The sequence below is a fragment of the Strix uralensis genome, chromosome 13 (genome assembly GCF_047716275.1).
Source record: "Strix uralensis isolate ZFMK-TIS-50842 chromosome 13, bStrUra1, whole genome shotgun sequence".
Lineage (NCBI taxonomy): Eukaryota > Metazoa > Chordata > Aves > Strigiformes > Strigidae > Strix > Strix uralensis.
Window position 1 is genome coordinate 8,767,479 of NC_133984.1, and position 22,111 is coordinate 8,789,589.

Genomic DNA, 22,111 nt, shown 5'->3' on the forward strand with positions numbered 1-22,111 from the left:
ACTAGCAACTTTTCTAACATGTTTTTCCCTTTGAGTTAGCAATTCTGAAACTTTCCTTTTTAGCAGCTGTTGCCAACAGTGGAAATTATATTCTGCTTCAGCATCTTTCCTGTATGGGAGGATGATGGGTGCTGTCCATGGGAATTTGTGTGTGCAGATGATGCCTGACGATAACCATTTGCTTTGACTTGCAAGTCTTCTGTTTATTATGTCAGAACAGCCTTTTCTGGAATCTAGAGACTGTAGCTCTGAAGAGCTGTGTCAAGAACTTTTCATACTTTGACTGACTTCAGCATTCACCTCTGTCATACACGTGCCAGTTTTTGCACATTAAAACGATTAGTATTAAGCAAACTGAGGACAAGAAGTGCAACGTAAGAGACTGCAGTTTTTAACCCTTCTGTGCTTTTAGTTTGGATTTCCCTTTCCATGACTTCAGTATTTTTCTTCCAAAACTGTTATGATTTGCAACAATGCTCACAGTCTTCCTTTGCTTTGTACTGCTTGTCTTTTTCATTGTATGATTTCATGTTGGATCCTTTTTGATTTGTTCCCATTATTTAGCTCGTCGCTCTCAGCTCAGTCCTCTGGACAGTAGCGTAATCAGTCGCCTCCTCGCCCCCACACAGGCCTCCTTAGCTAGGAGTAAAAGTGCTGCTACATTATCGGCTGATGGACAAGATCCCTCAGGTAACAGGAGGGCAGCAAAGCCTGAAGGTTTTATGCAGTTGCTCTTCAAGCAAGAACTTACATGATAGTCGCTAACTGTGCTACACTTCAGTATGAATCAGACAGTTAATACATGGTTATGTATAATACTACTTATCCAGTATTTTCTTTGGTCAGTAATAACCAATTTATATGCTATGTTGCATGTTTACTTTACAAAACCATAGAATAATACTGGCTTTTAAACTCCAGTGCCAGTTTACTTGCTCTGCAGAGAACAGGATGCTGGTGTTCATTTTGGGTTTTGTTTGTGGTGATTTGGTGTTTTGGTTTTTTTTTTTTAACTGACAGAGATCTGCATTTGGGTGTACCCTCAAATGAATCTGAGATATACTGCTCAGAGAACAGTGCTAGGAAATGAAAGGGGAAGAACCCAAATAAACATATCGTTTCAAAGGAGGCTGAAAGGAATAAGTGCAAAGCCTAAATTTCTTTAGGGGGAGAAGCTCTTGTAGGAACATGATAAATGGGTTATCTTAACATAAGGACAGGGAACCCTGAGCTGGCTTTGCTCAGGCTGATTGTAGAAGTAGAGACATACTAGGAGAAGACACTGTAGAGAAACCCTGGCTGGCTCAAGCAATTTTATATTGGTCCAGATTGAGCTGACAAGGCCACACTGTGGCTCAACTTAGTACTAGCACAGGAATCTCTGGATCGTGGGGAAGCCCTAGCTGCATCCCACGTGTTTTATACCTGTTCTTGGTTGTAATAGTGCCCCGGTAAATGCATATCTGGAACCAATATGGAGTCCTATCTCCTCTCTTACCTTACAACTTGCGTTCCCAGTTTTGCTTGTTTCCTCTTAAGTATGTTTTTCCATCTTTATTTTTTATCTTATGCCATTTAACTTGGTCCTTGTTGGTAATGGTGACATTTCTACACTGCTCACCTTGTGTGGTAATCATTTTTTACTTTTTTGGTTTGTAGTCAGTGGTCATATTTTTGCACACCTGTCTATGTGCCACTTTTATTTCACCATGAATATTTCAGTTCATGTCATGTGGGGAAATACCATCTTTTTCACTGTTACTGACAGCATGTGACTTATTCACTATTGCTGAATTAAAGATAACTTTTACATTTTCATCAGTTTACTTAAAGGTATTTTCTTCATTTCAGTAGAAACATACCTGTGCTTTAGCACAAACTGTGCACAAACAGAATGCAGTTCTCCTTGCACAAATGCTGTAAATATAAAAATAAAATGTATTTTCCATAAAGTTACGAAATTAAGTGCTGGCATCTGTCACAATTTATTCAGACTATAGAAGAATCCAGTATCTAGTTTCAGAAGTAGATTTTTACATCTATGTATGCTTATCCATCTACAATTACGCTAGTGAAGAAAGTGATTACAAGATACAATTTATTTCAATATCTTATGTGTGAAGAGATTGACACTTCAGGTAGGAAAGGTATTTTAGTTTAACAGTTGACCTTTTGATAGATTTCTTTTACACCACCTATTTTGATTTGTTAATGCAGGTAAAAGGCATGCATATGTAGTAATAAAGGGGCAGAAAGGGAAAGTAGAATAAAACGATGTTGCACAATGCTTATTTCACAAGGAAAGTTCATAAAGTAATGTTCAGATTCCTAATGCAATGCTGCTTTATAACTACTCTGAAAAGAAGGAAGAAATTCTTCCCTGTGAGGGTGGTGAGACACTGGCACAGGTTGCCCAGAGAAGCTGTGGCTGCCCCCTCCCTGGAAGGGTTCAAGGCCAGGTTGGACGGGGCTTTGAGCAACCTGGTCTGGTGGAAGGTGTCCCTGCCTGTGGCAGGGGAGATGGAACTAGATGATAATTAAGGTCCTTCCAACCCAAGCTGTGCTATGATTCTATGATGATTCTATGATTTCCTCCCTGAGTATGCGCAAAACATGCTTAAAATTTGAACCTGTCATGAAGAACTTGTAAAGAAAGATGCTAAGCCATTAAAACAGAAGTATTTGTGATTAGATGCAGCTTGACTAAAATTAAAGTAACACTGGTGTATTGCAATTTAGACATTGTTTGGAAAAGCATTTTATTTTTATCTACTCCAGACTGCTGCTTTCACAATGGTTTTATTCTTGGTGCTGTTGCTTCCAAAGTACTAATCGTGTGGTGGTGGCGTCTGTGTCCATGACCCGTTGCAATGTGCACTGCCTGTGGTGTTTCCCTGTATGGTTTCTAACACACACAATCTTTCTTTCTCTCTCCCTCTTCTTTTTCTTCTGTTCTTATGCTGTGCACTTGGTTCTCGTTTTGTCTTGTCAAATTCCTAACTTTTATAGAATCTCACCTCTGTCCTCGTTCAGCTTCAGCCAGTTCCATCAATTCCTCAGTCCCAGCTCCTAAAGTGCCCGTGCGCAGTCGTAGCATCGACAGATTGAAGTCTTCTGTATCTTCATCTGATGCAAGTTCACCAGATTCAACCCAGGTTTGTTGAAGACCCACACGAATTAGGTTTGTATTAATCGGGGTTGGGGGAGCGGGGGGGGAATAGCTCAGGATGGGTTCCTGTTTCAGCAGTTTCCTTGCTTATTGAAATGTTCAATAGCATTTGCTTCAAAACCACAGTATTGAAGTCAAATTGGGATTTTATGGTCCTTGATCTCCCTGGTACCTTAAAGGCGTGCTGTTTGGTGCTTATGGTTCCTGAAGTTCAGTTTAGGTAACATACTGACTGCGTCTGTGTTTTGGAACATAAAAGAAATGTAAAGTAAGTCTTGTTGAGAAGTTGTATGTTTGTTGTGGTAGCAGCCCTTCTGTAAACTATTCTAGAGAGTGAGCATGATTTTGTTTTTATGTATTTTGTTAGAAATCAGAAACAGAAAAACCGTCCCCAGGTTCTGGTTTAAGGCGCCCTCCCTCGCCATCTCCATCTGTGTCTGCCCGTAGAAGATCCCCTTCTCCTGCTAATTTGGTGAAGCGTCCTCCCTCACCTTCTGCAGTTCGGTATGTGTCCAGGTTAAATACCTTCCTTTATTCAGAAGAAAATGAAGGCTGCTTCCTGCCTCAGACAGCTGGGCTGTTAACACTTGGATGACCTGTGCTTTGCCATGTTTATACACATAAGGACTTCACTTTTGATCCAATTTCTCTTTTCCACAGTAGGGAAGCAGGCCTTACATGAACCTTTGTCTCTTTTGTGCAGACGAAATACACCCTGGTTTTCTGTAGTCTGCAGTAAAGCCAACAGGGAGCATGTGAGCTTTTGAATAAGTTGATCTGCCTGTATTTTTGTAGGAGGTTTCTTGGATTGGAATCACAGGGTTCATCCTTGATGTGGAGTAAATGAAGGTCAGGGCTAGCACACCTGTTTTGATGTTAGCCCACAAGTAGTGAGTCCAGGTGCACAGGGTATTCCAGAATCCTGTGTTTGAGTTTTATGAGGAAGGCACCAGTATTTTGCATGTGGATTTATTTTTAAAAGCAAGGTACATAATGTAAACTAACCAAAGTAGACTGCTGTCCTCAATTGCGTGTTTGAAGTTTTCAGTGTTAGCCCTGAAAAATATTCTTTATTTCAACAGACAAAAGACTCGCCCACCTTCGCCTAGCATGTCAAAACAAAGGCCACCATCTCCTACTCCAGTCTCTAAACCGGCACCCATCCAACGTCCACCTCTCACACCAGGTGTTATAAACATTACCAAAAAGAAAACTGAAGCAGAGAGCAAACCAAAGGATAAGGGCGCAGAAGGAACAGGACAAGAGCAAGGTGCTTCACCAGTCTCGGACAGGGATGTGGTAGCTGCTAGCACAAAAACCAAAGAAGGTGAGCGTTTCTCAGTGACTGATGCACTCTTATTTGAGACATCTCCAGTGTGTGCTAGGACTGGTGAGATAATTCATTCATGAGGCAGCCCACTGGAGGGTAGGATGCTTTAAGGCAGAAGCTGTTCATTGCTGATTATTTATACAATAATTTTACGTGGTATGACTTTTGAGTGTGGATTTTAGTGTAGTAGTCGGTTTATTTAACTTGGAGATTTAAGTCAGGAGCTTTCAATATTACTGCTTGTACTATTTTAGGAAGAGCAGAAATCCTGTTTGCCTTTTGGACTTCAGCCACATTAGCTGAGAGATCTACTAGCTAAGGTTTGCAAAGTCAATAGTTAAACTATGCAAAGGTCTTTCAGTCCAGTTGGTAGTTCTTAAAATTGCTTGTGTAGAGACCTGCTTGGAGGAATAACTCAGCTACTGGTGAATCACAGGCTGAGAGCCAGTTTTCACAAAGCTAGAAGGCTGCCTCTGTCTCTGTTCCAGTGAATGTATAATCATTGTTGCCTCAGGAAAAGGTGGTCAGTTCACAGGTCACACTGAGAAATTATCTTGGTAGATTAAGGAGAGCCATACACTGGATAAGCAATTAGTTCCCTAGACCTTTTCATCGTGCCAAGTAAGCACAGCCTCTGTCCCTCTTACTGGAAGAACACCACCTGCCATCTCCAGAACAGAATCTGGGAGGGCCTTCTGATGAGGTCTGGCAGGCACTTCTCTGTGGAGAAGGACATAGGGAATACTTAACGGGAAAAGGAGGGATCTCTGGAATTTAAGCTGCAGCCAGTGGGCAGTACTGGAGGTGAAAAACCTTCAGACACAAGGTAAGTGGGAACATACGCTTGCTGCACGTTACTGCATGTACGGTTCCTGTTGCGCATTCCTCAGCTGCTGCAGTTGTCTGTTACTTCTGAGGCTCTTCCTGACACTGCTCAATGTTGGACGTGAAATAGTGTTAGTCGGCTTGGGCTGACAAACTCATTCATGGTACGGTTCTTTGAGCATGTGCTCCTCTAGAAGGAAGCCCAGTGTCATACTCAAATGTGGATGTTTGTATGAAGCTGCACATCCGTCTTTGGTGTAACGTCATTTATCTTTGCAGTCAGAATGTCCATCCCTCGATGTGCTACATTACTGTGATAAATGTCTTGCATGCCTCAGAGGGGGCATAATTAATTGTGATCAATGCCATCGGTTGGTTGAAACCTCCATAACAATGTGTCCTATTTCTGGATCTTCCAGTTGTTCTGGAACAAGAACAGGTGTTCTTGTTCCCTGGCTGCCCCACCTGTCTCCTCTCTACGCTGACTTCTGGAACTGTATTAACCCAGTTTATCTGTTTTCATTTTATTTTATTGCTAATCTCCAAGCTAGTCATCTTTGTAGCGATTCATGTTGGGGCTCGGTGAAGCTCTTTTTCTCTGACACATAGAAGATAAGGAAATAGTGGGCATGTTCTTCAGCTTAGAGATGATTTCATTTATCTCTTCGAATGTTTTTGGTACACTGCAATATTGCAAAGTGAGGCAAAATCTTTGTTCTTAAAAAGAAAAAGTTGCTTTCAATTTTCAAGGCAATTTTCATTTTACATGTCTGTGTAGGCAGTTCACCCTGTGGGTTGGTGCAATACCATATTTCAGACAGCTTCTGAAGTCAGAGCACACCAGTGAATGGCATGTGGCAAATCAGTCTCTAGGTCTTGTAGGTTCAACCTAATTTCAGCTTTGTGCACTTGTATCTTCATACAGTCTCTTCTCCTTCAAACTAAACTTGATTGCCTGTTGCTGACAGACGGCAATCAAGTTTTTGTCTTGTTTTTTGTGTCTTCCTACTAAAATATACTGTTCTGCAGTAAAACACTTTTTATTTTTCAGTGACTTGGAGCAGTTGTCATTTCTGGCAGCAGCCTTTCGCAGCTTCTCTGAGAGTTAAAAGGCTTGTTTCAACTTAAAGCATAAGAAGTGCTCCTTCATGAGCTCTCACCTTATGCATGATGATAGGTAATAAACTGTCATGGAGCCTCCCTTTTCTGTATCTGGGTAGTGAAGGCTTTGGAATATGATTCCTGTATTAATTGTGAATAAATTACTTGCCTTGAAATGTGTTGGAATCTTCCCTCCATCCAACTAATAGTTCATTTTACAATTGTTCTGAGACATTTCTCTTGCCTATCTCTCTCTTTGCCCTTCCATCACAAAAAGGTACTTTGAGGAAAAGACAGTTCTTACCAGGAATGACAGTGGGAGTACAAGGAAAATGGAGATGAGTATAAAATGCTGGAAGAATCTTAAGGCATGTTAGCAATCCCACTGGGAAGTCCTATGTCCTGCCCTATGGAAACAGACTATACAAGGGGTGCATGGAGATGAAAGCATGATTGAAGTAACCATATGGAAAACATCAGTAAAGCTTCAAAAGTGAAAATGCAATGGGAAGGTCCACCGTAGACTTGAGGTCCTACCCTTTCTTTTGTCTTTATGCCCTGTTCTTTCCATATCTGTGGTGATCTGAATTGTTGTGACTAATTTTCTTCTAGCATTTTCAATACCAGATATTCATCATATTTCAAGCTATCATTATCATGTTATAACCCTATAACCTAAAAGCCTAAAACCTTTAGGCTTCTTGCTGAGGATTAAGTTGTCTTATTTAGGTTCAGTTTGGGGGCGGGGGGGTGGCAATAGGTTAAACCTGACATTAAATGTCAACCAATTTTATACAACTAAGATTCCAGTGGTGTTAAAAGAGGACTGCTGTGTTGGTTGCTGTGCAAGTGCATAATAGAAGATGGCCTCTGCTGTAAAAAGTGACTTGTCTAAACTAGCAAGACACTCAAGTGGTAGAGGGGAAGAGAGACATTTTGATTTCTTCATGGTTATATACTGGCAACACTAAATGAAACCTTCCCTCCTTTTCTTTAAATCAAAAAGTTGCTGAATGTAGGAAGAAAAGCACATGCAACTCTTGAGTAGGCAGATCCTGCTAATGGTTCTTGTAATTGCAAAGAAGTGTTCTTTCCCGCTCAGGGAGGAGGAGGAGAAGGAGTAGGACCCCTTTTGACTGAGTTTAAATTTGGAACTGTCGTGGCTGATTCTTGTTTTTACCGACATGACTGCATTTTTGCCCAAAACAGAAGCAATGTGTGTTCTGGGGAGGTGCTTCTTTTTCAGCATTGGGTAAATCTAAATATTAGAAAACTTCTCTGTGACTGCACTCCATCAGTGCTGGAATACTTTTCCTAGGACTGCAAGAACAATTTTTATGCACAGAACACTGCTGTGATTCAGCTGCTGAGGGTTTACTCTGTGTAATTATGCCCTACAGCTGCAGGTAGTGATTATGTGTCCATGAGGCTTAAGCAGCTTTTCAGGTATTAATGTTCCTAATGATGGCATTGTGTTTTGAATGATTGTCTTTAGGTCAGAAGCAAAATAACTGATCAAACCCTGATGTCATTGTTCATTAAAATTACCTTGACTTGAAGGCTTCATAGATGTTAAGCAAACATGTATGTGCCGATTTGTGAAATATTAAAAAGAAAGGCAGGTCCTCACCAACATTACGACACTATTGCTCTACTGATACCAAGAGCTAATTCTCTGAATATTCAGATGATTAATTCAAACAGTAATATTTATAGAGAGTGGGAATTACTGATAAAAATTCTAGTTCTATATATATTGAGAGCAACTGGATGGTAAGGGTTGTGGGGATTTTTTCCTAATGTTAATTTATAATAGTATATCTGATGTTCAGACATCATAACACCAGGCAGAACGTGAAGAAACATAAACTGCAGGACTGTACAAATATCTGCTAACCTGGTGATTGGAGGTGTTTTGATCTCCATGTAATTGGAAATTGATTTGTTGCTAAAACGTGTAGAAATATGCTATTGCTGAAGTCATTAGTATGTGCCTTCAGGGCCAGATAAAATGGTGATTATTTGCACCCTAAGATACTCTATAAAGGCATGAATATTAATGTTTTGAAACAAGAGAAGTCAAAAAAATTAGTATTTAGTCTTTAGGGTCATGTGCATTTGGTTTTATCAGAAGGAAGTTAAGTGTATTTCCTAAAGCAGTATTTTTTTCACTTTTAAGTGATACAGAATAACCGTGTCTCTTCAGAAACATGTTTCTAAGTGCTATGGTGATTGGAGAATAACTGTATCATCTGGAATATGGCTGGATCAGTGTAGTTGAAATGAATTGTTACTGCTTCAGTGTCAGTGAGATGTTGTGGCTCTGCATCTCTTTAGGACTCCCCTTTGGCTCTTGTGGGCCTTTAGATACAGGGTGTACTCACGGAGTGATGAGCACTGATCAAAGAGATAGTGGGTCAGTTGGCCAAAAGAAAAATCGCGTTTCACAGTGATAACATCTTTCTTAATTTTAAGTTATTGGGGCTTTTTAACAGCGGTTTGTTTTAACCTTTGCAGAATCAGGTAGCAAAACAGTAGCAGGGACCACCACAGCTGAAGAAGCTGCTAAAATCTTGGCAGAGAAACGACGTCTAGCACGGGAGCAAAGAGAGCGTGAAGACCAAGAAAGAATTCAGAGACAGGAAGAGGAAAGGTAACAATTCAGGAGAAGGAAGGGATGCTTTCAGTGGTGGGTGTGGTTGGAACGGATACTCCAGCAGTATATATTTCCTGAGCTTTAATTTAAGTTCCTGTAAATCTTAATGCAGTTCCTGAAGCAGAGACAGGCGCTGGCACCATTTGAGACTGGGCAGATTGCTGTGTGTATCATTAATCTGTGTCTCAGTATATATGTAATGCATAGTCGTTGTGCAAATCACTGTTTCTTTTTTCCTTCCAGTCACTAGTGGTGCTTTTATTTCAAAATACCACTTGTATTTTTTTTTTTTTTGTATTTGTCTTGAAATAGCCAACCTCTCTGTATTAAACTTTCCATTGATGAACTCGGGCAGTGGTTTGATGGTACATTAAATCTCATGTTAGTGACCTGACATCTGAATCAGAAATGTTGCAGCCAATTAATTCAAAGTGATAAATCAGTGTGCATTTGGTTCACTGCATAGAAGTTGTTAAAAATAAATTATTAACTTTGTGCTGACTAACTTTATTCCAGATCAGGGGTCACCTGTCTGTATTTCTGTGAACATGATGAAACATCAGATTTTGTCTGTTTTCCACTCATGGGTATAAAGCTGTCATAAACTTGCATATAGTCTGCTATAGATGTTTTATCAGAAATATGTCATCAGATCTGTTGTGTACATCTGCATGGTCTGGCACTGTACACATCAGTATATCTCTGGAATTTGAACTATGGAAGAAACAGTCTTTTAGGAAATCCACTAGATTTATGTTTCACAGTCATTAAAAGCTTCATTCATGTTGTGGATGCAGGTAGTATTTGTTAAATTGTCGATTAATCCAGTTCTCAAACATTCCATTATTGGAGCAACCTGCCTTGGCCTTGACTTAATCAGCAAAGAACATTTATGTATTCTTAGACAATTTCTTCCAAGTTATTCTGCTTTATCCTTTGACTCGTCTGGATTTGTAAATCCACACCAAAAGCAACGTATCTTTATGCACACTAGAATCAGAGAAGAAGAAATGGCCAAGAGAGCAACTGAGGAAAAAGCACGGCGGGAGGAGCTGCTCCGCAAGCAGGAGGAAGAAAAGAGACTGGCTTATGAAGAACAACAAAAACAAGCTGAAGAGGAGAGGATCCGCCGAGAACAGGAAGAGCAGGAAAAACTTGCAGAGCTTCAACACCAGGTCTGCATATCTGTAGGCTCCAACTGTGTTCCTCATACAAGCTGCTGACGTGTTTTTGAGGGGGTTGTCTTTGATTTTCTTTCACAGAACAGTTTTGACAAATCTCTGACAGGAATGATGTAAAGCAGAGTTCATCCTGTCTGAGATGGATTTGAGAATGTCTTGAAGTCCTTTCCTTGCCCTAGTCTATGTGATCTTTTTTCCCAACATTTGTTAAATTCAAGTGTGGGACAGAAGCAGGTATTTTGGAAATTTTTTTAGCCATCTGGGATGCTATTTTGCATACATAAAATATTTGTACTGAGCCCACTTTACCAGCTTACTGCTACAGATTATAAGGAGGTGGTCTGTCTGGAAAGTCATCTGGCTTGCTCTGATTCCTTAAAAAGAAAGATTGGTAGTGTTTCAAAGTCTGTTTTTCGGTAGCTAGTCTTCCACAGCTAGTGTCTGTGTACCTTTACAAAGGCGTCCTTCTAACTGAAGGAAGCTGTTTTGCAGAAAGTGGACTTTCTTTAAATGACATTAATTTTGAAAATGAAAGCAATTTTACAATGAAATTATTTGTGTTTAAAGAGCTGTATCTTATGGATAGCATTGACATGTGTCTGAACATTTCTTTAAAAGCTTGTTTAAGTTTGTAACAATTATTCAGAGTGGTAACTATGCTTCTATCTTCTTTCCAGTCATACTGGAAAAGATTTTTTCAGTGTAGAAGGAACAGAAGCTGTTCAGTACCAAGTATCTTGGTAGTAATACCTGACTGCCAAGATTTTTAAGTTAACCTTGCCACATTTAGAATTTAATTGCTGTCTTGTTACTTTATAAATTATCATCCTTAGACAAATCTTCATCCTGAAGTATAGTTTAAACCCTACATAGCTCAAAAACATTTAGAACATTTGCATAATCACAATATAGCTATGCACATCATTTTTCTTTTTAGATCAGTTTCTGAATGTCATAGTAGTATATATTCATGTCAGTAGCTGGGTAATTGGCATTTAGCTCAATGTATGGTAATGTTAAATACTGATTGTCTGATGTTCCTGTCTGTGGTGAACCATAATCTCTGTAATGGTTCTGCTTTTGACTCTTGGGACTGAGTTGTGCACTGGGTGCTCTCTTCTTCTTGTTTTATGTTCAGAGAGAAGAAGCTGAAGCAAAAGCTCAAGAAGAAGCTGAAAGACAGCGACTGGAAAGAGAGAGAATTATGCAGCAAAATATGCAGGAAAGGCTTGAAAGAAAAAAGGTATACTGTTTTGAAAGCCAAGAGGTTTCTCAGCCTGAAATAGTGGTTGAAGTGTTAAACCGAACAGGCAAACAGTCTCAGATGCATTTAAATAGTAGTGTGTTTTTTTTAAAAAAGCCAGCTCTGCCTTGTGAGCTTTAAAAACGGTGAATAAAGTAGTAAATTTATGAAATATGAAAATTTAAACCAGAATGCTGAAATGTAAAGCTCTGTATGTCATTGCAAATATTTTCCCTGTTTTAACAGAGAATCGAAGAAATAATGAAAAGAACACGAAAATCAGATCAAAATGAATCCAAGGTACTTTTTTGTTTGGATCTGTATAATGACAGAACAGGTCCTTCCCAGAGAAGGCTTTGCCTTGTATCCTTGTATCCTGTCTTCCTCTGTTAGCCTTACACAAACTGGCTTCCACATGAAGTGCAAAGTTCTGGTGCACCAGAATAATTTTCAGTAGCTTTCCATTGCACACATTCTTCTGCTTTGCTTGGTCTGACAAGAAATCCTTGATGCGTTTTTGTTCAAGACATAAAGAAACAATATGATCTGGCCTTGTCACTTGCAGATTGGTAAAAATACCCACTGATTAGTAATAGATTTTTTAAAAAAAACTGTATGCATTCTGCTGGGGCTACTTTTCCCCAGAAAACTTAAATTCCTGGCTTCATCTGTTTGCTTAAAGCAAATCTTGGATGGCCCTTGGATTGCTACAGTAAACTGGATGAATTCTTGTTAAGGGAGTAACCTAAGGTTTGTGGTAAATTACATGTATTATGTTGAGGAGTAGTTGTCCTCTGAACATTCAAAGACCCTGAAAATCAAGAAATGTTTAGCACACACCTTGGAGAAATGAGGGGAAAAGGAACTCAGGAATAGTTCATAGGTAGGAGATGGAAGTGGGTCCCACACATTCCTTTACAGGCTGTGGCTCAGCAGAACAAGTGTTGCTGGGTGACCTGATTGTCTGTTAGCCTTTGGACTAGTGTGGCTTACTGCTGGGCACAGAATAGTCCTGCATGGGAGCTGTGACTGAACCATTTGTGAAACACTAGAGGGTAGTGAGTTATTCTGAATAACACTCTGGCAATTCAGTTGCAGAATGAAGGGAAGTCTGCCTCTGAGGCTATGGAGGGAGAGGACATTGAAGAGGAGGAAGAGTTGGGTCTTGAGAAGACTGATCAACCAGGTAAGGAAACTTGATGAGTCAGGTTTAAGTGGCAGTCAGTGTTGCAGCGATGTTTAAGAATTGTTAAAAAGGTCACTCGCGTAATAGCATTGTGATGGTCAGAAATGCCAGGGAGACTCTCGGCTTGAACAGAGAGTAAATCATGGTCTGTTCCGTACCACAAGAGACAGACAAAATGATCAAATGCAAAAGTGATTTGAGTGTGAAATGCAGGCAGCGTGCTTTCATTTTACAAGTGTATTTTTAAAGACAGAAAACAAATTTCATGTTGTTATAGGCAACTTGTCTATAGAGAAATGAATCTATTGAAGCCAAATGCCTTGAGCTTTGGCCAGGAAAGGTCATTTTGGCACTTGAATTTTACTCATTTAGAATAGCAGTTCTGTTACTGAAAGTTGTTTTTTTTTCTTTCTTTTTCCCCCCACTGCTTTCAGGAAAGCTAAATGGCATTGACTTAGCCCAGGAAGTCAAGGGGGAGGCAGAGGGTTGTTTAGGGACTGCGCATAGCTTGATCTCTACAGAATCTGAGGAACAAGATGTGTCAGAGTTGAAGGCCAGTGAAGTGTTTATGAATGGAGGCGATTTGAAGAGTGATGAGGGGTCTCTACTTGTTACTGAATTAAAGGATTCCAGGTGAGTCTGTGTAGGTGGCTGCTTTACTGTCAGAGCAGTTACCCATCACACAAGAAATCTCTCTCTATGTTTAAATTAAATTTAGTGCTCTATGTGGCGTTGCCTCAAATTTGCACCCCGCTAGCTTTGTGGTATTTCTCTGGCTTGCTCCAGGCATGTGGTGTGTGCATGCTGTCAGTTTACTGCTTCACGCAGAGGCAGTTAGTTCAGGATAATTGCTTGTTTAGATGGCACCATGTTACAGTACTGGCTTTGCTAAGAAGTAAGACACATAGCCAGCAATGTGGCAGTGTTACTTACAAAGAACAGCATTGGCTTGAAATCTTTTCCCTTGAAATGGCTAGCAGTTCTTTTCATTAACAAAACATTAAACAAGAGGGAGAGAAACAACACTGAAAAGGAAGAATAATCTACAGAAAGCTCTAGAACAGTTTCAGTTGCGCTGAAGCACCAGATACAACACAAAAGCCTCTCTTAATGGGAATTCCTTTTTAGTATTTAAAATTTTATCTTTTAAACATAAAGCATTTCCATCCACTAGTGGAAAATCTGTCCTCTGATGCTTGTTCCGTTTGCTCATCTAAATGCTAATGATTTAGAAATGACATTGTGAACTCTTTTTTTATAAAGTGATGATAAATTAATCTCATTCCTCTAGTGATGGGATATAAAGACATTTTCATGATTTTCTTGAGAATGAATGAAAATTGATCACTCTGATCTGGGTTTAGATTTTGAATCTGTTTTAAATATCGCTAGTCTTCTGAGGCTGTTCTGACTGGAGAAAAAAGGAAAAATGCACGCTACTAAAACAGGGTTTTAATGGTGTAGGACTTTAAACTTGTTGCTTATATCAAATTTCTGGAGCCAGACCTTACCTGAGAGCTATTAGTATAGTAAAAAGTGGCTGTATGTTGGTGAGTCGTCCTTCCCTGTTGGCTCTTGGAGGCGAGATCCTGCATGGCAGCTGGAGGAGCTTGTCTGGGAATGCCCTTCAGGATATTCAGTGCTTTGCAAAGTATGCAGCCTGCTCATTGGCTGGCCTGTAATCAATCTAAAGGTTAAACATGCAGAAACTGTAATACAAGTATCCATTCTTCTTTTCTAGCCATCCTGCAAAAGAAATGGTTATCGATGACTCAGTGAAGTTGGGCGTTAATGAAGCTGATCATACAGTTGGACTTATTCAGAATCTTAATGGAAGATCTGGTTCGTGGACTTCTGAGGAGTTTATTGACATTGGAGTACATTCCAAGTCAACCAAACTGAGCTCAGACAGGATCTCTGCTGGTAACTGTAATCAAAACTTGAATGATGCTGCTACAATACCTTCTAGTCCCAAATTGGCTTTTGAGGAAGATGGTGCAGTGAATTCATTGACCAAACCTATAGATGCTTCATCAGGTAATCCAAGCTGATTTCCCTATCTGTCTCTTCCTCTGGCTAGGCAATTAACTTCCTTGCAATTTACTCTCCTTGCCTTAACTTCAGCTTCTTATTTTCAAGGCACTTTTTCCAATGTGTAGTCCAGAGGGAAAGCTCTTTCTTTAGTGCTTGTAACTTGCATTCTGTCAAAAGGAGTCACCAACTGATGCCTTTTTAGGGAGTTGCTCTAGGCAGCAGCTAAGGCCCGACATTAAGGCTCTTCCAAAGACACAGCTGAGCCCCTGCAAAGCTCCTGTATCTCCTACCAGTGCTCAAGCCCATCTGTTGCATTTTTAGGCTTCTCCTAAGATGTCTTAAATGGCACGTTACTTTTGAAGATACTAACAGTTTAAAAGGTGTCTGATGTAACTCTACAGACAGGACCTTTCCACTCCTAGACATGTTCTGTAACTTTTTGATGCTGGCCTGCATGGTCTTACAAGGTCTCTTCAGGCTCTGGCGAGGTATTAGCTGTCCTCTCTACTTACTTAGAAATAGTCTTTTGCTTCACTGAGGAGGGTAACAACAACCTTAAATTCCACAGTTGTATTACATTCTGGGAGGAGTAATAAAGTTGCACACGCAATATTCTGAATTTTTGGAAAGAAGCAGGGCTGCATCTAAAGCCACATGTACTTGAGAAGCCAAACCCTGATGCAGGACGGCATAGCGTGTCAGGGAGGCTTCAGTAAGCTAGTTTATGTAAGACTAAACCACTGATGTTGGAGCTAAACCCCAAATGGACGTACTCACGGCAGGAGATCTCTTCCTCTGAGATAAATGACTGTGTGAACAGTTGGAATGAATGGTAGTGGAAAAAAACAACACTTGCTATCCACATTTTCTTTAAGTGATGTGTAGCACTTTTTTTTATTAAAGTGTAGCACTTTTCTAGACTGAACTGTTTCCTGAGTCTCCTCTGTCACTCTGCGTCTTGTGAATTTTATTCCCATGGACGTAGCCTTATTGAGGCTTCCCTTGAGGCCACAACTAACTGGGCCATGGGAATAGACGGATTTAACGTGATACTGCTGATCACATTTTGTTCTGATCAAAATCATTAACTTTTTAGTGATGAAAGTGTTGCCTTTTAATTTTGCACTTGAAAATGTTTAGATATAATATGGTTTAAGAATTATGTACATAACTTCAAAAACTAATATTCATACATAAAAAAAGAAAAGTTCACTGATTTTGGACTGTAAATAACCAAGTGGTTCTGTGCTCACTCCCTGGATGTAGGCTCCGACAGTGATGATAGACATATGTGGCATACACACAATTGTGATGGTTAAATGTTTTCTTCTCTTTGCTCTTTGGACAGAACTGTGAACACTAGAGACCTGGAAATAATCTGATTGTACTTCAGTAATCCAGTGTTTTATCAAGTACCGAAGGCCTTGTTTTGAAAAGCTGCTTGTTTACCTTTATCCATCTTCAAGTTTGCAAAAAACAAAAACACCAGGGGAGGGATGACAAACTTCTAATTTGCACCTTGAAACATTTCAGGGAAAATACTGTGCTGATGTTCCTTTTCCATTAATTTAGCTAATTGTTAGATAAGATCTCCTTGTTCAAATATCACTTGTTTCCCTTTTACAGACTTTACAGTAACCTGTTTGAGTCTCTTAAGTCTTTTTTTTTTCTCCTATCAGTATCATGTACAGCAACATGCCCCTGAAGGCTCCCCACTTAGCCCCTGGCCAGATTTTGCATAATCCTAAAATGGCACTTGATGAAATAAAAGACTCATTCAGTGCTAAAGCTGAATGCCCTTTGTAATGGTTTAGAAAAAAAGTTACTTTTTGGTTCGTGTGCTATTTAAAAACACAAAATTTACTGGCTTCAATTTTGAATGGAAAGGAAAAATTCCTTATTTTCTAACAACATGAAAAAATTGGCAGTTTCAAAATGTGGTATTGTACCATCACTAATATGTTTTAATCTATTGGCAAACATCAAAATGTTTTACAGCATATGCACTAATATATTATGAAAATGTTGAGTACCTAGTATGTCTGTTATAGTGCAGTTTAACATGTCATGCTTTTAAAAATGTTTTTCCTTTTGAATTACTTATTTAAGTTTATCTACACTTATGGAAGTATTATTTTATTGTGTACATAACAGTATTAGACCACTGAAGTCATATTTTGTTCATGTTAATTATTCTAAGTGTTCCTGTTCTAGCTTTATAACAGTGGCTGCAAGCTGCATATATATTTCCCTTCCCCTGAAGCCTTCATTAAGTAATCTATTTAACCTAAACTTGCCTGCTTTTACAGCATGAAGATATTAACTAAGCATCTTCTGAAAATTGCTACTAAAAGTACTAATGCAGCCTTGTTCTTCTATCTCCTGTAACAGATATACTGGATAAGTGATTAAAGAGTAGCTGTCTCAAATCCTGCTATAAACTATTGGCTGATACTTCAATTCACATGAATCATCCAAATGGCAGCTGTGTTTTCAGTGGTTAAATGCAAATGGTTTTGCTGGAAATAAATGTGTTCTTTCCTCGACAACGCAGTTACAATAGGAAACCCTCAGCCTTCTTACTCTTGCTGTTTGCTATTCAGAATAGGGTAGGTCTGTTTTAGACTTTAGAGCAGTGCCTTAGGTAAAAGGAGAAATGTATTTTTGTATGATAGCTGTTTCATTCTGGCAGAGACAATCATTCTAACAAAAAAAGATGCTGATATTTTTTTCTGTGCTGATATTATTTGTTGAATGGTCTGTTACAGCTCTATGTAAATATGTGAGCACTGTTAAATAAACTTTGCAGTTGAACAATGCTTTATTTCTGTAATACTAAACATTACCTTACTAGGAGTCTCCAACCCCTTGCCATGCTGACCTGCCTTGAGATGCACTCGGGTACTGCTCTAACTACTCCACACTGCAGATTCCCAAAACTAGGAGCCTCTTTGGCAGTTGCATTTGTGTGGTTGGGAAGGTATTTGTGCTAACACCTTCAGATCTTGCTGTGTTTGTACATGCTGATGATGTGTTTGTAACTGTTGAATTCTTTAACTTGCTTTTTACTGTAAGCCTTTGCCTTTTACTTGTAGCATCTTTGTGCTCTAAGGGTGAGGCCAGCAGTGCCCCATGGCCACAGTGGAGCAGTGTCCATCAAGAATACAGCAAGATGCTGCCTTTTATTTTTCTTGCAGGGGTTCTTTGTTTCTGGTAGGTGCTTGTGAACAGAATGGAATGACTGGAGCAGCATCCAGTTGATAAGTATTTCTTTCTACAGTAGTGAAATAGAGAAAACCATAAACCAGTGTTCAGGTTGCTGATGGGTGGTAGATCTGTGCATGGACAGTGGCAGTACATATGTTCTCCAAAGGGCTTTTTCACACAGGCTGTTCTTGGCAGATGGTCCAGTGTCAGTTATATATTAAAAAAAAATAATTAGTTTATGGAAATTGTTGCTTTGGTCCTCAGATATTTAAGGGTGCTATGGCAGAACAGCTGACTCCTTACTTTGCCAGTATCAGTGTATGAGACTTGATTTCAGTAGCTCAGCCATAAGAGGTGTCAATCGTGTAAGATGGCAAAATGAAAAAAAAAACAGTTTTCCAGACTGTAGAACTTCAAGCAGGCACTAGTCTCATTTTTATTAATTCATAAAAGATACACTGACATAATAGGAAAGCTATCGTTGTCTGAGCTATTAAGGCACTTCTAAATGCATGTGCATTTTGTTGTAGTTGAAAGATTTACTACTTGTTAATGGATTAATAATTGTATATAGACAGCCTCGTTTAAACAATGATGTAAAAAAAGCTGATGAGAAAAACTTTTGGGCAAACCATGCAGAAATCAAGACTAAAACAAGTTTATGGAAACTTAACTAAAGCTAAATCATACTGCCAAAAAACATTGTTATATGTAAGATGAAGCTATTCCATACACATGCTGCAATTTGGTGTGGTAGGGTAAGCTAAGGTATTGATTACTGAGCTGCTATTAATGGTGTGATGTATGTAATGTACTTGTGCTTGTAAAAGCTTAATAATGGATCTCTCTGATCCTGGGTGCAATCTTTGCATCTCTGTTTCTGAGGTGCATGCCTTGTCAAACCCACTTCATTTAAGCGCCAAGCTTAAATGTATGCCAGACAAGTTTAAAACTAGCTTTGTTTTAGTTCAAGCCACGTGCAGATTATCTGGTATGTGGATCTCTAAATCTAAGGGCATTTCAAGCCTTTATACTAGAAGTTACTTGGAAACAAAGTTAGATTTTTGCAACACTACATGCTTTTGTACTGCAGGAGCTTCAAAAGTCAAACCCAGTATATTGAGGCTACTTTAGTTTTTATACTAAAATGGAAAAAGTTAAAATTCTTAACATGCAAAAACCTGCTCCTTTACCAGGACTGTTTTGGAAAGCAGAGCTCTAAAATCCATTTTACAGCAGTTGCTGTCTGTTCCTTACAGTCGTTTGGGACACTCAGCACAGTAAATTTTTCCATTATGGCAAACAAAACGCTTGTTGGCCAGACCACGGGCACACTTTGTGCATTTGAAACAATAATCGTGCCAGGATTCATCTTCATAGTTAACCACGCTGGTTCCTCTTCCAAATCCTGCTAGGAGAGAAAACAATTATAGGACGGCGATAGTAGCTTTTCCCTTGGCTGGGTTAGCCCACCAAGCAGCAGATCCCATTCTTACTGCCTCCTGTAGTCTTGCAGACCATATTTGTATGCCTAAAACACCAACCAGAATTGCAGCTGAACCACATTGTTTGCTGCTCAATATTACTGCTCTTAGAGGAACAAGCAGCTTAGCATATGGCTTGTGCAGCTTGTCCCTGCAAGAAGCCTTTTCCCTTGGATCCTTTCTCCAGGAAACCATTAAGCTGAAGGAAAGACCAAGATGTAGACCCAGGACAGGTTGGGCTGAATGCCCCATCTGGTTGTTACGGGCTCAGACCCATGCTCTAAAATGCAGAACAGAATGCAAGTCTCATGGGGCTGGCAGGGTAGTGCCCACATTTCAGGGCTGAGTTTTGTAATCCAGTAACTGATATGTGCAAAATACAGCAGAAGCAAAACAAATGTCACTTTGGGGCAATAGAACACTGCTCCTTTTAGACCTAAGGTTCCCAGACTAAGATATAGTTTGGAACAGTTCTACTTGGGGAAGTGTTGAAAAAGGTAACTTTGAGCTGTGCGGAGAGTGAAGAGCTCAGTTACTCACACTCCATTCAGCAAGAGCATGTGGCTTAGAATTAGAGCATGTGTAAATTGCTGGGACTGGGTTTAGGATACTAGACCTGCTTCTGGTGTTAGAAGCCTCTGAGCTGCCGGGCTTTGGGAATCGCTGTTCTGACCTTAAGCACCCACTGCCCTCAAGCTGCATTTAATCCAACATACCTGTAATAGGATTCTTGCAGCCAGCACACTTCTTGGCAACACACTCCTTGTAACAGTCAACACAGTAAAAATCATCCTCTACAGCTGTGAAGCGCTTCCCGCCCAGTTGCCTCTTGCAGTTGGAACAAATGAAACACTCTGAATGCCAAGGCTGTTCCTGGTAAGTGAGGCCTCCAGAAGTGATGGGCTAGGAGGGAAAGAGCAGAGATGTGTTTCAGAATCGGTAAGGAGGAAGAGATGGGATGCAGGCATGGGGTGTAGGGGGGGAGGGCTTTGTCATGGAGATGAGCTCTTGAAAGTGCTCATTAAAATTAAATTGAGTTCCTCTAGCCCAAAATCCTGTGTGCATGGAGTTTTCATAATAGTTTATTTTACCTGCAGTAATTCTGCAATTCTATACAAATCAGTTGTAAAACAGCTATTTGATAAAATACTGGTGTACTGCTTGAATACAAAATACCTACTAGAGAGCTTAAACCATCCCCAAAGCAAGTGCAAGGCCAGTGCCCACCTGGTTTCAGTGGCATTGCCATCAGATAACCCTACAGCCCCTGCTCAGCTCCTGCAATGTGCAAGAACCATCAGCTCTCACATTACTGCACCACCTGTATCTCCAGGAAAGAACATAAGCACTGGTACAGCTTCAGCATCATCTGTCTGCTGGTTTACTCTCCTAGCTTCCAAAAGACATGTGAGGGCTAGTTCTGGCAGCTGCCTTTGCAAAGCAGGAGGACTCACATTCTTGCATTTAGCACAGGTCTTGGCAAACTTATGCTCATGGCAGGAGACACAGAAGAAGTCATCACCCTTGGGGAAGAAGCTCCCAGATCCAATCACTTGCTTGCACTGGCTGCAAGTGAAACAGTCCTTATGCCAGACCATCTTCTTGTACTCAACGTTTTGGTCTCCTACAACAGACAGAAATAACTTGTTATGTGGGATTTCAGACTTGTGACAAACTCCTCCTCCTGTGCAAGGTAACATACCTGTAGGCAAGTCCTGTCCATAGCTATGACAGGATTCAACTGTAACGGGGACAAGGGCCGAGCTGTTAATTTCTGTATCTGACTTTAGCCAGGGCCGCCTAGATTTTCTCAAAACATTTGTCAGACAGGTGCCTGAGCCTTTCTGAGAAGAGGACCTTGATTTACAGAGCAAAGCTTTTGGTAGAAATGGTTCAAGACTACTAGTGTGAACCATCCACATGAGGGTTAACTGCAAAGCAGCCTTTCAACACTTGGATAAAATGGACAGGTGAGAGCAAGTGTCAAAACTTGCACCATTTTGTGGTGCTCCAGCCTTCCACTATGATGCCCGTACCCCTAACTGCAGCCTGATAAACCACCACAGTTTTGCCCCAGAGCAGAATGTGGCAGTTGTACCCCTGTCACCAGTACCTGCAATAATAGGCTTGAAGCAGCCCTTACACCTGGGTGCATCCGCAGCGGCAGTGCAGTTGCTACACCAAACCTTGTTGTTCTCCCTTAGCATGAAGGGCTCATTGACCAGGGACGTGTAGCACTTGAAGCAGCGGAAGCAGGTGTCATGCCAGTAACGGTTCTTGAAATGCAACTCCTGGAATGAACAGAAATGGAGTGAGCAATAAACCCTTCTCTCTTGCTGAGCAGCCCTAAAACCAAGCTACCGTCTCACCAGCCTGAGCAGTAAAGGATAGATCTCTTGGTTCCTAAGCATGACTCCATTCAGTGGCTGGAGGTGCAGCTCATCTGCAGGCAGTTAAGGGAAGGACATTTAACCAAACTCACTGACACAGTCACATTCACTTGGGGTTTCAGAGTAGCAGAACATGCTTCAAACCAACAGCTTTGAGATATGAAGTTCTGTAAGTGTGGGCTGCACTGGTTGTCAAGTTCCCCCTCAAGCTCAGGTGTGTGTTATTATTGCCATAAACATGAAGCAATAAACATTTGACAAACTGACAAAAATCAGCCCCTAAGTTCCTGACTGCTGTGCCCAGA

At 40.3% G+C, this 22,111-nt stretch overlaps 2 protein-coding genes across 6 annotated transcripts in view; one reads left to right on the forward strand and one right to left on the reverse strand.

Moving 5' to 3' along the window:
- MAP7D3 (MAP7 domain containing 3) overlaps positions 1-17,544 on the forward strand; it is a 46,684-nt gene extending 29,140 nt beyond the window's left edge. For both annotated transcript variants that reach the window (XM_074883094.1, XM_074883095.1), the window contains 11 exons: positions 565-690; positions 3,010-3,155; positions 3,537-3,673; positions 4,252-4,496; positions 8,943-9,078; positions 10,076-10,256; positions 11,401-11,505; positions 11,752-11,805; positions 12,598-12,691; positions 13,126-13,324; positions 14,433-17,544. In XM_074883094.1, coding sequence (XP_074739195.1) covers positions 565-690; positions 3,010-3,155; positions 3,537-3,673; positions 4,252-4,496; positions 8,943-9,078; positions 10,076-10,256; positions 11,401-11,505; positions 11,752-11,805; positions 12,598-12,691; positions 13,126-13,324; positions 14,433-14,742 — 1,733 coding nt within the window. In that variant the 3' untranslated portion in view covers positions 14,743-17,544. The remainder of the gene's footprint in view (positions 1-564; positions 691-3,009; positions 3,156-3,536; positions 3,674-4,251; positions 4,497-8,942; positions 9,079-10,075; positions 10,257-11,400; positions 11,506-11,751; positions 11,806-12,597; positions 12,692-13,125; positions 13,325-14,432) is intronic.
- Positions 17,545-18,344: 800 nt separating this feature from the next.
- Positions 18,345-22,111, reverse strand: part of FHL1 (four and a half LIM domains 1) — a 34,104-nt gene continuing 30,337 nt past the window's right edge. For 3 of the 4 annotated variants that reach the window (XM_074883098.1, XM_074883096.1, XM_074883099.1), the window contains exons 3-6: positions 21,530-21,707; positions 20,871-21,040; positions 20,133-20,319; positions 18,345-19,343 (exon numbers count right to left, since the gene is read on the reverse strand). In XM_074883098.1, coding sequence (XP_074739199.1) covers positions 19,186-19,343; positions 20,133-20,319; positions 20,871-21,040; positions 21,530-21,707 — 693 coding nt within the window. In that variant the 3' untranslated portion in view covers positions 18,345-19,185. The remainder of the gene's footprint in view (positions 19,344-20,132; positions 20,320-20,870; positions 21,041-21,529; positions 21,708-22,111) is intronic. The other variant, XM_074883097.1, reaches the window with a different exon arrangement.